The 12,225-nt window shown below is 50.2% G+C and overlaps 1 protein-coding gene across 2 annotated transcripts; it reads right to left on the reverse strand.

Annotated features, from left to right (window-relative positions):
* Window positions 1-234: 234 nt before the first annotated feature.
* On the reverse strand, window positions 235-11,080 carry ATXN1L (ataxin 1 like). 2 transcript variants are annotated; one of them, XM_069550293.1, is made up of 3 exons: window positions 10,941-11,080; window positions 9,034-9,101; window positions 235-7,845 (listed from the first exon to the last, which is right to left on the reverse strand). In XM_069550293.1, the coding sequence occupies exon 3, from the start codon at window positions 7,723-7,725 to the stop codon at window positions 5,659-5,661; it is 2,067 nt and encodes a 688-aa protein (XP_069406394.1). In that variant the 5' UTR covers window positions 7,726-7,845; window positions 9,034-9,101; window positions 10,941-11,080; the 3' UTR covers window positions 235-5,658. The 2 variants fall into 2 exon arrangements, with proteins under 2 accessions (XP_069406394.1, XP_069406393.1); XM_069550292.1 differs by having other exon boundaries at window positions 235-7,842; window positions 10,941-11,074.
* Window positions 11,081-12,225: the final 1,145 nt, after the last annotated feature.

A 12,225-nucleotide genomic window follows, 5' to 3' on the forward strand; every position in this document is an offset into this window, starting at 1 on the left:
CATCTAAGGCTGGGATATGAAGAAGGCGCAAACACCAAAAGGAAAAGCTAGTAGTTTATATAGATAGATATATAGATATATAGATATTGATATATATTGTGTTTACATAGTCCACAAGTTAAATGCAGGTATCCATAAGAAGAGCATTAACAATAAAAATACAATCTGTGTGTAGCCAAGTACAGAGACTTAAAATGGTAAAACAGCAAAAAGGATCTCACAAAAGTACAAATATACAGTACAAATTGATTTATTTAAAACAGTTACAAAAAAGCACAACAAAATAGAGATTATCCTTAGAATTATTAATGCTTTGTTAAAGATCAGGTAGGATTAGAGGGTAAGAAATGGTATTGGGTGGGGGGAGCACCTGACTAGTTCTAAGGCTTTAGATACAATGCAGTTGATTACATATTAATTTAGCCATTACATACTGGGGATAGTAGTTGGGGGATCAGTAATTTATCTACAGGGAACTCCTACACAAATCAGATCCATCCATCAGACCTCCCCAGTTCCGTCCTCTACTACTCCTCAGGACCCTAAAGCCACCTGGATGACAACATCCCCATCCTCCCTTCTCCACCCCACTCCCTACCCATATATTCTTCCCTCCCCTAAGGTGCTGTGCAAGCTGAGAGCAGTCTGCTCTCTGCAGCTGGAACATACACTGTTTTGGCTACAGGGATCCTGTGTGTGTGTGGGGTGGGGGTGGGGGGTTGTAGGGGACAGCCTTATTTTTAATACTTTAAGTTTGCCAAGCGTACTGTCAGTCTCTTCCCCAACACAAGCTTCTCTTGAATGTGAGTGTCAAGCAAATGAGAGATGAACCCTCCCTTTAGCAACCTCAGTGATGCACTAACCACTCGTAGCTCACAACTATGTGCAAACTCCCTGTGTGGGGAGTGGATGTAAAACCACTGTGTCAGCAGCTCGTTCACACTCGCACACACGCTCTCTCTCTTTGAAGAATCTCAGTCCCCATGACAGTCATAAAGACCAAAATAAATGCTTGCAAGTTTGACAATAGGTAAAGGCACATGGGCTGCCGCCACACACACTGCAGACAGGAACTCAATTTGAGGCCATTTTCACTGCTGGGCATTTGCAGTAGAATGGCTTGGGGGAATCACACAGACTTTTGAGTTGGCAGTCTACCAGGGGAGGATCTAGGCTTAATAGGAGAACTAATAAAGAAACCTTAGTGTGAAAAGTGCATTTATTACTACTGTTCCTGCTGGGGAGGCTCAGCAGGGCACACCGCACCACTTCTCCTCCTTCTGCCCCAGGCACTGTGCACAGTCTGAAGGTAAGGAGAGAGTGCAGTGGACTCTAGCATCTCAAGGGCCAGCAACATCCTAGGCCCAGATCAGACGTGTGGCCCAAAGATGGATCCTAGAGTTGAAAGAGCAACTGACAGCTGCAAAGACCCAGATGCGTTTTTTATTATTGCATAATGCGGGAGGCCCTGTCTATCCCAGGGAAGCTGGAGGGTGAAGGCTTCCCAGTAAAGGGCTAATAGGTTCCTGGTCAACATCCAACCTTGCATGGTTCAGATCTTCAACTGTAGTGTACACTTCTTCCCATCTGGAAAGTACTGTAGCTTCAGTGTGGTTTAGTAAACTTAGCCTCAGAGGCCAAGAAGTCTCCCTAAAACTTGGCCACTGCACTATTTGCTTTAAGACTGTAACTGAAATCTCCCGCAGCCAATTCAATCAACCAGGTTGTCTTTACTCCAACAGACCCAAGCCCTTTCCCAGTCAACTCATGTCTACCCTTTATCTCCAGTGTGATCACTCAACTTTTCAACATGCCTGCATCTTGCAGGCTGAAATCATACCACCACCCCGTGCATATTCTATGGTGCCCAGTGGTAAAAATAAAACTAAACCCCACCTGAGGGTCTATTTCAAACCCTCCCCCAACCCCAGAATCCATTTAACTGGAGCCAGATGAACCTCCCTGGGATGTTGACACAGGTCCTAACCTGGTTCCCCATCATTTAACTTTTAAAACAGGATAAAAGGTATTATAAAGGAAAGAAGTGAATACACAGAAAACACCACTTACAGGACCCATTTGTTTCTTCTTCAAGAGTCAGATATTTGGAGCCAAAGGGCTCCCAAGACGCACTGAAGCCACATCCCTTTGGATTCACCAGCCCACCAGCAGCATTTCATACCATCCCTACTCAACATGACTTTGCTACAAAGTAACCCTTGCACAGGTAAGGATGCACAGGATGCCTGGGTCTCACCTATATGGCCAAAGACACAGAAAGAGTGCTGTGAAGGGCAGCAGGCAGGACAGTGAGTAGACAGCAGCAGTGGCAAAGCAGCACAGACCAAAGCCCCTGATGTGACAACCAACTGAACCAAGAGTACAGAAGGGTCAGTTCAGACCTACTGGCCGCCCCTCCTTGCTGGGCGACCGTGCTCAGCTCTGACCTCCCAGTTTCCCCTTCCCCCATGCCAAACCCCTTCCTTGTACATTAATCTTGATAGAAATGGTTATCCAAGACTTGGATGTCTTACTTGTCCTTCACCTGGTCCCCCTACTCCCAAACCGGTGTAGGCATTTCTGTTTAACACCCGAGTTAGCCATCTTCCTTTCTATGTCTAACCTCTAGGATGTCCTACCCCTGACACTGGCCTTCTCCAACTGCCCATTACCCCCTAAAGCTGACAGCTTGCCACCAAAACACTCACTCTTTCAAAATGTTCTTAGGTCTCTTATAATAACACTTATGAAATCTTCACAAGGAAGAATGGACACACCATAGATTATTCATTCCTCATGCCTGGAAGAAAAGACTGAACCAGAGGGAAAAGGTAAGGGGAATGCCAGTGCTCTGACCAGGATCTAGAGCACAGGGCTTCTTTCCCTGGAGACCATACTTTACACAAGACACCTCTGCAGCTCAGCAAAGTCAAGTGATCAATATATTACATATGCATGGCACAGTATCAGGGGAAGTGCTGGTATTGCCTTACCAGCAAGATGCAGAAGAGGAACAGCAGCAGAAAGCTCAGGACCCAGCTCACCAAGGTGCACAAGATTTTCTCTTTCCAGAATTAAGTGAAGTTACCAGGCTAGGCAGTGAGGGGTTTTTGTATTTAAACTACTTGGCGTGTATCTGGTTAGACAGAGGTTTGCTCCCATAAGAAGCTCGGTTGGTATCTGTGGTGGGTACTTCTTGAGTGTTTATGGTGTGCCTGTCACTATGTTCAGTGGATGAGCCTTCCTAATGAGAAAGGAGGTTTCCGAGAAACCTGGGTATGAGAAACTGGGAATGAATTGCTTGTGGAGCAGCCAGAAATGAGGCTCTCTTTGGAGGCCTCCTCTGAGAGGATTCCTCAAGACTCAGCCCCACAGGGCCCCAGTGTAGAGACAAGCCAGAGAAAGCAGCATTGAGAGAGAACGGGGACAGAGAAGCGAAAGGACATGATCCCAAACGTGTACAAGGGTGAGTGTTCACCAGACATGGCTGGTGTTTGGTTCTGAGGTGAACCGGAGACTGAAGTGATCAGGTCAGCAGTTTCCTTTGGACAGGCCTCCAGAAGCTGACTGACCAGGAAACTGCTTGCAAGGAATGAAACCGTGGAGTGTAGGGCTTGGAGCAAACAAGCCGGTCTCAGTCACTTTGTTCCCCCAGGAGAACAACCTTTAGCACCTGAACACTAAGAATGAATCCATTCTCAGAACTCCCCCTCCCCCCAGGAGGTAGGTAAGATTATTTATCCCCATTTGGCAGCTGGGGAGGAAGTGAAAGAGAGAGGTCACAAGACTTGCCTAAAGTCTTTGACAGAGCAGAGGTTTCAGACCTCAGACGTTTGGGACTCCGGATGACAGGCCAGGCCTCGGCCAGTCCATCTTGAAAGGCCAGGGTCATATCCTGGGAGAAGCCTCACCAGAGAACTGAGTGGACAATACCCTGAGTTGTTTCAAGAGTCTAAAGACCCCCCATACAAACAGAACATCCACCCACCCACCTGAAAGCTGATGGGGGAAGCCTAATTCTCAACATCCACTGGAATCCCAGTCCAAGCTAATGCTAAAAGTCATGAAGAAAAAAATGGGCTTAAGACACGGGGGCACATGCAACTAAGATCGAAAAAACTCTTTGCAGAGGAATAGTCCACCACGAAATGAAATCTAGGAGACTTTTCAGGTATTGAAATATTATCAAGAGTATCCCAGGGAATTCCCTGGTGGTCCAGTGGTTAGGACTCCATGCTTTCACTGCTGAGGATCCAGGTTCAGTCCCTGATTTGAGGAACTAAAATCCCATGGACAAAATTAAAAAAAAAAAAAAAAAAGACTATCCCAACACCTTAGAGCTGGCTGTGGGAGGAGACGGCTTAGGGAAGCCCAAATGCTGGGAGAGGGAGTGGAGTAAGGTGGGAGGGACTCTCTAAAAACCTAAGGATAGGCACTGCCCAGCCACTGATACTGGCCCCGACCCAGGGCATAGTTCCATTCTTGTTTCCCCGCCAAACAGTTCAACTACAGGAGACGAGGGGACATGACTCTGAGTTTTTAAAACTAGAGAATAACTGAAAGGGAAACCAGAGAGACCCCCTACACACCAAAAACTAGAGGTCTTGGTCAGAGTGGACAAAACCAGTTTTGTAGAAAGGGAATGGCAATGCAGCTAAAAATCAGGCCCAGGTCAAGACACCAAGCAGACAGGTTAGGTCAGCAGAGGGCGGGGGCAGCGCAGGCACTTAGGCACAACAAAGACAGACAGAGGAGCGGGCGTAGGGGCCTTGGGCAAAGGGTCCATTGGCTCTTTTGAAAGTCGCCATTACCAACTCAAGATTCAGGACAATTTCAAAGTGGGTCTGGCACACTGAGTAGGAGGGGCTTTGTTAAGTCAGCGCCCTTCCAGAAGCTCTGCCTAGAGCCTGGTCAGTCTGGCCATCAGGTCTTTCTCCTCATATCCCGCAACTGGGTCCCCACCAAGGTAGGTCTCCACTCTGAGCCTTGGAGGGGCTTCTCTCTCCTGGTGGGATGCTAGAAGCCTTGTGGGAGGAACGATGGGGAGAGACGGGAAATGGCTGGAGCAGAGGGTCATGCAGAGTCCCCTGCAAAAAAACCCAGCCTCCAACATCTGTAACAAAACTACCCTTTAAAGTGCACAGCTCTCAAAAGAAGAGTTCTGGGTGGGAACCCTCTTACTTCCAACCATGGGGCCTCCTGCCCTCCCATCACAAAAAAAGGAAAAAAAAAAACTTCAGACAGCTGAACTGCTACTATAAGCTGTGGATCATCATTTTTGGCTCTTTCTTTGCTCCCTCCCTCTGCCACCTGCTCCCAAAGCCTGACTCTCTCCTTGCAGGAGCCAGGGATGAAGAGGAAAGAACAGGGGGCCCTGATATTTGGAATGTTTCTTATCCTGCATGCACCCCCTTCCTTCCTTGGCCCAGGCCTGCTGCTCCCCATCCCAGCACCCCAGTGGGGGCTGTTCTGAAAGGATGCCATGGGGTGACAGGTAACAGACCCTGCCTCAGGAGGCTGCCTTCGTGCCGCCTCTTCCCCACCAACCTCATTGCCCAGAGAGCTACCCCCTGCTCGGCATGTGCAAATCCTCTGCTCTGCTCGCTCACGGTGAGGCCCAGCTCTGGGGTGGAGCCCCAGGCCAGGTCTGGGATAAGTTCATTTCCCCGCATTAGAGCGCCCTTCGATAGACAGCTTCACCTCCTGCGGAATGAAAGAGGGACGGAGCAGTGCAGCCCGCGCCTCCTCCCCTTGCGTGCTGTATCTTTGGAAGCTCGGAGCCGACCAGCAGGCCTGAGCACCAGGCTCTGGCTGCGAGGGCTCTACCGACCGGGAGCCCTCGCCTGACGGCTGGCTTTTCCCATCACTGTCACATTGCTCTCGGGGTCCCAGGACTGTCCTCTCAGGTCTTTCTCGGGGAGGACCCAGCTGGCCTGTGGGAGCACAGCTGGACTGAGAGACTGAGTTACTGTTCAAGCTTTGTAAACTGATAGAGATGCAGACATCTCCCACCTGGAGCCGATGGCAGGGCAGAGAGAAGAGTTGTGCAGTCCGCCCGGGGCTGCAGGAGGACCAGCCCTGGCCATAGACGAAGAAGGGGTGCTCAGGGGGCACCTCGATGCTCACTTTGCTCTGCTGCTCACCCACCACGAAGTGCAGCATGACAAATCCAGGCCACTGGCTCTCCTGAATGTCCACAACTGTGCTTGAGTCAATCTTCAGCCCCCCGCTCACTTCGGCACTGCGCACAAAATCCTGTGTCTGGAGGTCCTCCACCCGCTTCAGCTCCCCGGTAGCCAGCTGGATGATGGCGCCCTTCATGAAATGGGAGGGCAAATGGGAAGAGGTCACGGGGGGTGGCGTCGACTCCTTGTCTGGGAAGGGGGCTCTGGCCTGTATGTCCAAACTTGATGCCACCAGGATCTCCGAACCCACAGGCAGCAGGCCTGGGTCAGTTCCAGCGGGCACCAGATTGCCATTGGCTACAACCACTGCTTTGGGGAAAGGTCTATGCTTCAGGGGTTCCTGGTGGGAGTGAGGGGAGACCCCTCGGGCCTGGTTTCTCTCGGCCGTCTCGGTGGCGCTCCTGGCTGGCCCTCGCCCCCCGCCCTGGTGGTCGGGGTTATGGTGGGACAGGTTGAGGGGACTGGGCTCATCCTTCCTCTGAGCTGCCACCGCCCGGTAGTCCTGAGACGCTAAAGCACCCACCACCCGCTGGACCTCAAGGTCCGTGTCTGGGGTCCCTCGGTGTGCTGGCACTGCCACCTCCACCCGTGCAGACTGAGAACCTGAAAACAACTGCCCATCCACCACGCATTCGGCCACTGGCGCCAGCCCCTGGCCCTCGCCCTTGCTGCCAGGGGAGTCAAGGGCTTCGCTTTCCCGTCTCACTAAATTCCGATCTCGCGGTCTCTGTCCATTGGCAGCGGCTGCTTCCAGAGCAGGCTGGCCCTCCTGAGGAGTAAGAACTGGGCTGGCACCTGCAGGGGCAGTTTCATGCAAGGTGTACCCAGCAGGGAGCCTGGACATTTGATAATAAATGGGCATCCGGCCTGGAGCGAGGTCCAGTGGCTGAGTACTCGAGTGATGTGGCAACTGCCCAGGCGGGGAGCTGGCAGAGGGGGCTTTGCTGAACGAGTGGGCTGGGGATGAAGCCTGCGGGGGAGGAGTGGCTCCTTCTGCCAGGAGTGAGGCATATGGCACAAAGTGTGGAAGGTGAGAGGTGGCAAGGTTGGCAGAAGGAGAAAGGAGGGGACTCGGGAGGAAATTAGGTGGCACGGCATAAGGAAGGCTGTACGGAGACCCGATGAACTGCAGAGAGGTGGACGGGAGCTGAGCATAGTGGATTGGGGGATAGTGGATTCCTGGATGTTGAATCAGAGAAGACGCTACATTAAATGTGGGGGGCAAGGGGCTCATGTTCACCACAGACGGGAGGCCAGTTGGGGAGAAGGTGGCAGGTGGCACAGCCACCTTATACAGCATGCCATACTGGTCCACCGTCAGACCAGTGATGGCCTCAGCTCCATCACCCCCCAGGCTGACTCTGGCTCCTGCCTGGCTCTGCCCGGCCACCACAACCCCTCGGGACCATTCAGAAGCATCACTGGAGGGTGTGTGGTTAGTTGAGCAGCTGGTGGTTCTCCCCATATCCTCGCTGGTCACGGGGAGGTCTCGTTTCTTTGGTGGAAGGCATTCCTGACTCCGCTCATGAACAGGTTTCATATTGCTTTGTGGTGTTCCTGGAGCCTGGAAGGGGTCGGCTTGCTCCTTGGGGCATCAGAAGGGGCTTCTCTGTGGCTCCCCTGCACCCCTCTGTGCTGTTGGCTGGGGCGCCCACATCTGCTAGGGAACAAATCAGAGGCAAAGAACAGTAACCCAGGGGTAAACCAAGTCAAATGGAAGAGCAGGAACTGCATCCATGGAGGAAGATGGAACCAAGGGGACTGCTGGGAAAAAAAGAGGAATGAGAAAGGGGCAGACAAGGATGCTACCCCCCTTACTCATCCAGCCAAGGGCATGAAAGAAACAATCACAAAAACCACACAGCTACAAGGTCAAGCATTCAAAAATGTGGAACGTAACCTGTTGGTCCATGACCCCAGGGAAACCAACAGCGTCATGATTAGCTGTGTCTCTGATGCGAACTCTGACTATTTTGAGTCTTTTCCCCTAAGGGGGATTTGAACACATGGTCTTTGCTGCTGGGTCCTTAAGTTTCTCCTTTTGTCACCAAACACTACTGTGCTATCTTCTTTCCTGAACGTATGAGCTAATCCTTGCTTCCTTTCCCCAGCCTAATTGGGGTTATGATCTCACCTACCCCCCTCCTCCCTCCCAGGCCTTACCTCCTTTGCCTCATATCACCACTACCCCAAGGACCCAGGTGTCAATAGGTCCTGAGGTCTGCTTGTTTTTTTAAAAAAATGCTGTTCCTTAAGTATGTTACGAAAATAAGTATCTTCTTTGCCCCATAAAATACTACATTTAAACTTGGGCCCTATGAGGAAAGTGACTGTACTAGTATTTTCTAGAATTTATTTATTTCTCCTTTTCTTCAAAGAGCAACAAAACTCTTCTGACCTCACACAGACTTTGTGTTCCCTAGTCTGGTGAAACTTCTTTTCCTCCAATGGACCTTCAATTTGCCTTCTTCACTCATTCCCTTTCTTTCTTCCTTTGCCAATGGCTCCTTTCTTTGGTAGGGAGGTTCCAGGCACCACTCCTTAAGATTCTGGTTCCATTCCCCAAAACACGCCTCTTTATCGCTATCTTAGGTCTATGCGATTCATAAGAAAGTTCTCTCTCCCCTTTCCCTATCACCTTTCATACACGCTTTTGTCCACTGTCACAACTTATCATTTTGGTCTGAATACTTGGACACGTATGAAATTTGTCACCTATTTCTTCCAATCAGGCTTCAGTTCTTTGGCTCTGAAAAAATATTTCTATGATTATCACACTCTGTTCTGTTTTTCCACTGTTGATTCCAGATGTTTTTCTGCAACAAGGTATCCAAAGCACCTCTATTACCTGAGCTTCCAGTGGTGCTTCTGAGAAGTTGTAATAAGAAGCAGTGTCCTCCCCACTGGCTTGGGAGCCTAGAAGACAGAAGCAGGAATCGAGTAAGAGGGAGCCTAGCCTCTGACGATCCCCAGGATCATGAAGAAAGCGAATTCTAAAGCCACAAGGACATTAAAGTCCAGGAGTTCCTGCCTCAGCCTCTCCTCTAGGGGTAACAACACATTAAATTCTAATTTGTAGGAAGACGTTTCTGGGAAAAAAAATTTCCAAGTGTCAAACTTTACTGTTTTCCTTAACATCGTCTTCTTCATTCTCTACCTGTACCTATTCCACCAAAGGTTACATTTATTTCCAATCCCAGTTTCAGGTAAATGCACAAAGTGGAAGACTCAGCACTGTCCCCATGTGAACAAAGGGAAGCAGGAAAAAAATCAGTCTCACGGATTTCACTTTTATTCTGGGCTAATGAAAACATAGATGTGGAAGTTATTTAAATGAGAAAAGAGGCACTGGAGGAAAAAGAACAATTATTTATGTTTCTGGGGCAGAAAATGAGGTCAAGGGGGAGTCACTCAAAGGGAAGCCCTATTAACAAATTTCCAGGGTTAAAAAAAAAAAAACAGGCTCCTGTGTGTGTGTGTGTAAATTTCTAAGTGACAACTTTGTAGCAAGTGCTGAATCAGGTGTGACAGAAACTGAAAGTATTGCCTTCATCCTCAGGTACGGCAACAATGGGAAACAAAACTGCTAAACTGTCAACATCTGAATCTACACCTGTCAGAAACATTATGCACTGAAGACCAGAGCCTTAATCTCTGAAAACAAAGTAATATTGACCAGTACTTGTAGAAATTGTTGATACTACCCATTGTGCTTTCCAAGTCCTACAGAATACTGCAAGCCTCAAACCAAAATGAAGGTATTTCTCCCTTAAGGTCGGCAACGTGCAGATATATCAAAAAAAAAAAAAAAAGGAAAAAAAAAAGGAGGAAACAGGAAAACAAGATGGAAAGACAAATTCTTCGTTCCATAAACACAAAGATACACAGAGGGCACAAGTCTTGCATTCCTTCTTTGCCAGCAGTTCCAGTAACTGAAAAGCTGTTAGCTTTCTCTGTCATTTCCAACAGAAAATGGGGTCACATCTTCAATTCTAGAATGATAACTTGCCTCTCATGACTAAAACATTAAAGAAAACCTGCCTCTAGGTCACAGAGGGGTTAGCCAAACAGAGGCTAATAAAAGGACTGAAAGAGGCAAAAGGTCTGCGGGAGTAACAAAGAGCCAAGACTATGCACCAGGTTCCCACAACGCAAAACACATTTTGGAATCTGAAACGTTAGCCTCTTAAGAGGCTCAATGAGGATTTCACAGGGCAAGACGCAGCCTGTGGCCCTAACGGAGCTAACGGGAAAGAAGGACCATTCCGGAGAGCTGCTGGAGCTGCCAGCACAGCTCAGAATCAAGAGGTTGAATCCAGCCCCAGACTCGAATTCGCTGAGGGCTAGGAGCTTAGAACAGACATGGGCTAAGGCTTCCCTTGATCCCCCAATCACTGCCCCAAAAGGGGTAAGGCCCGAAATTGGGAATTCTGCGTTTAGAGAGTGGCGGGTCGACCTTTCAAGCAGAGGAGTAAGGGCGAGGCCCCGCAGGCGCTGCTTCCTTGTTTGGGGGCCCCTTCCCGCCCCGAGGACTCGGACAGCCCGGGCCGCCAGGACACAGCAGCGGGGGCGCAGGAACCTGAGGCAGCTCTCTGGGCCAGGCCGGTGAGAAGCGATCCGGGGTCTAGGCGAGGCCTCTTTAGCTCCCTAGGTCCGCGGGGCAACGGACTCTGGGGGGCCACTTCCTTCACAGGACCAACCCCAGGCCTGCTTGGCCCCAGTGAGGTCGGCGGCCTCAATCCAGGCGACACTCACCGGCCCATCTCACGGCGCTCCCCGGGCTCCTCCCGCTGGTCCCGGAGCCGCCGCAACAGCGGCCGCCGCCATCCCCGGCCCCGGAGCCGCCCCACACCCAGCGCCCCCCCAGCCGGGCGCCCGGAGATGGCGTCAAGAGCGCCCCGCCCCCGGCGCGGAGAGATGACGTCAGGGCCCCTAGTCGGAGAGCGACGCCCAGGAGTATCCCGAAGGGGAGGGGGCTGGCTCCCCGCCTGTCACTCCCAGCGCCCCCTCTGGTGGGAAAACAAACTCCTCTCCCTGGGGTCGGGTCACGTGAATAGGACTGGGCCCGGCCTCCACACCCTGACCCCACAAGGACCCAACAATCGCTTACTCCAGTCAATTCTGGGAGTTCCCACAGAAGCGTGGCCATCTGTGACCCGCGTCTCCTGGATCTCAGGAACTGACTTTGTGAAACTATCTCTTGGGAACCTCGGGGAACACTGAGGCGACCCAGGTCCGGGAGAGTATTGAGATTCCCCCTAGAGAGCCAGGATGGAGAGGGGAGCTCTTTAAGAGCTGAGAAATGCCTCTGAGGGGGACGAGAAATGGACCGGAACCAGGATCTAGGGGAAAGTGAAATTAGACTTTCAAGTCTGTGAAGAATGAGAGGATGGGGGTTAGTACAGTGGGAAGCAGCTTAGCGGGAAGAGGGCTTGACTACTAGATGAACTGTTTGGTCACCAATCATTGCCAATTAACTTGTCGACTTGATAGTAATATGAACATCTGATTAACTTAAGTGAAAAAAGGGAATTCTTTGGTGGCTCGATAGTTAGGATTCGTGGCTTTCACTGAGCAGGAAACTAAGATGCCGCATGCTGCAAAGCCCTGCAGTGTGGCCAAAATAGAAAAAAAAAAAAAAAGGACACCAATTGATTTATGCTTTGATTACAACTATGTAAAAAAGTAGTTCTGCATACAGACAAAAGCTGAACAGAGGAAAAAAAAATAACTGGAGAGACTGGATTCTGAGTAGATTTTGTTCCTTTTTAGTTTCTGCAAACTTTGTTCAGTAAATAATCACTGATTTTTGTTCGATTTTGAAAGTACTACTGGCTGGGCTCTTGCTATTAAGCCTTTGGAAAATCGTTTTACTACTTTAGACTTCAGTTTCCTTTTCTGTGAAATGAAGAGCTTGAACTGGGTGAAGCTGCTGCTACTAAGCCGCTTCTGTTGTGTCTGACTCTGTGCGACCCCATAGACAGCAGCCCACCAGGCTCCCCAGTTCCTGGGATCTCCAGGCAAGAACACTGGAATGGGT

This window comes from Ovis canadensis, chromosome 14 (genome assembly GCF_042477335.2).
Source record: "Ovis canadensis isolate MfBH-ARS-UI-01 breed Bighorn chromosome 14, ARS-UI_OviCan_v2, whole genome shotgun sequence".
NCBI classification, from domain to species: Eukaryota; Metazoa; Chordata; class Mammalia; order Artiodactyla; family Bovidae; genus Ovis; species Ovis canadensis.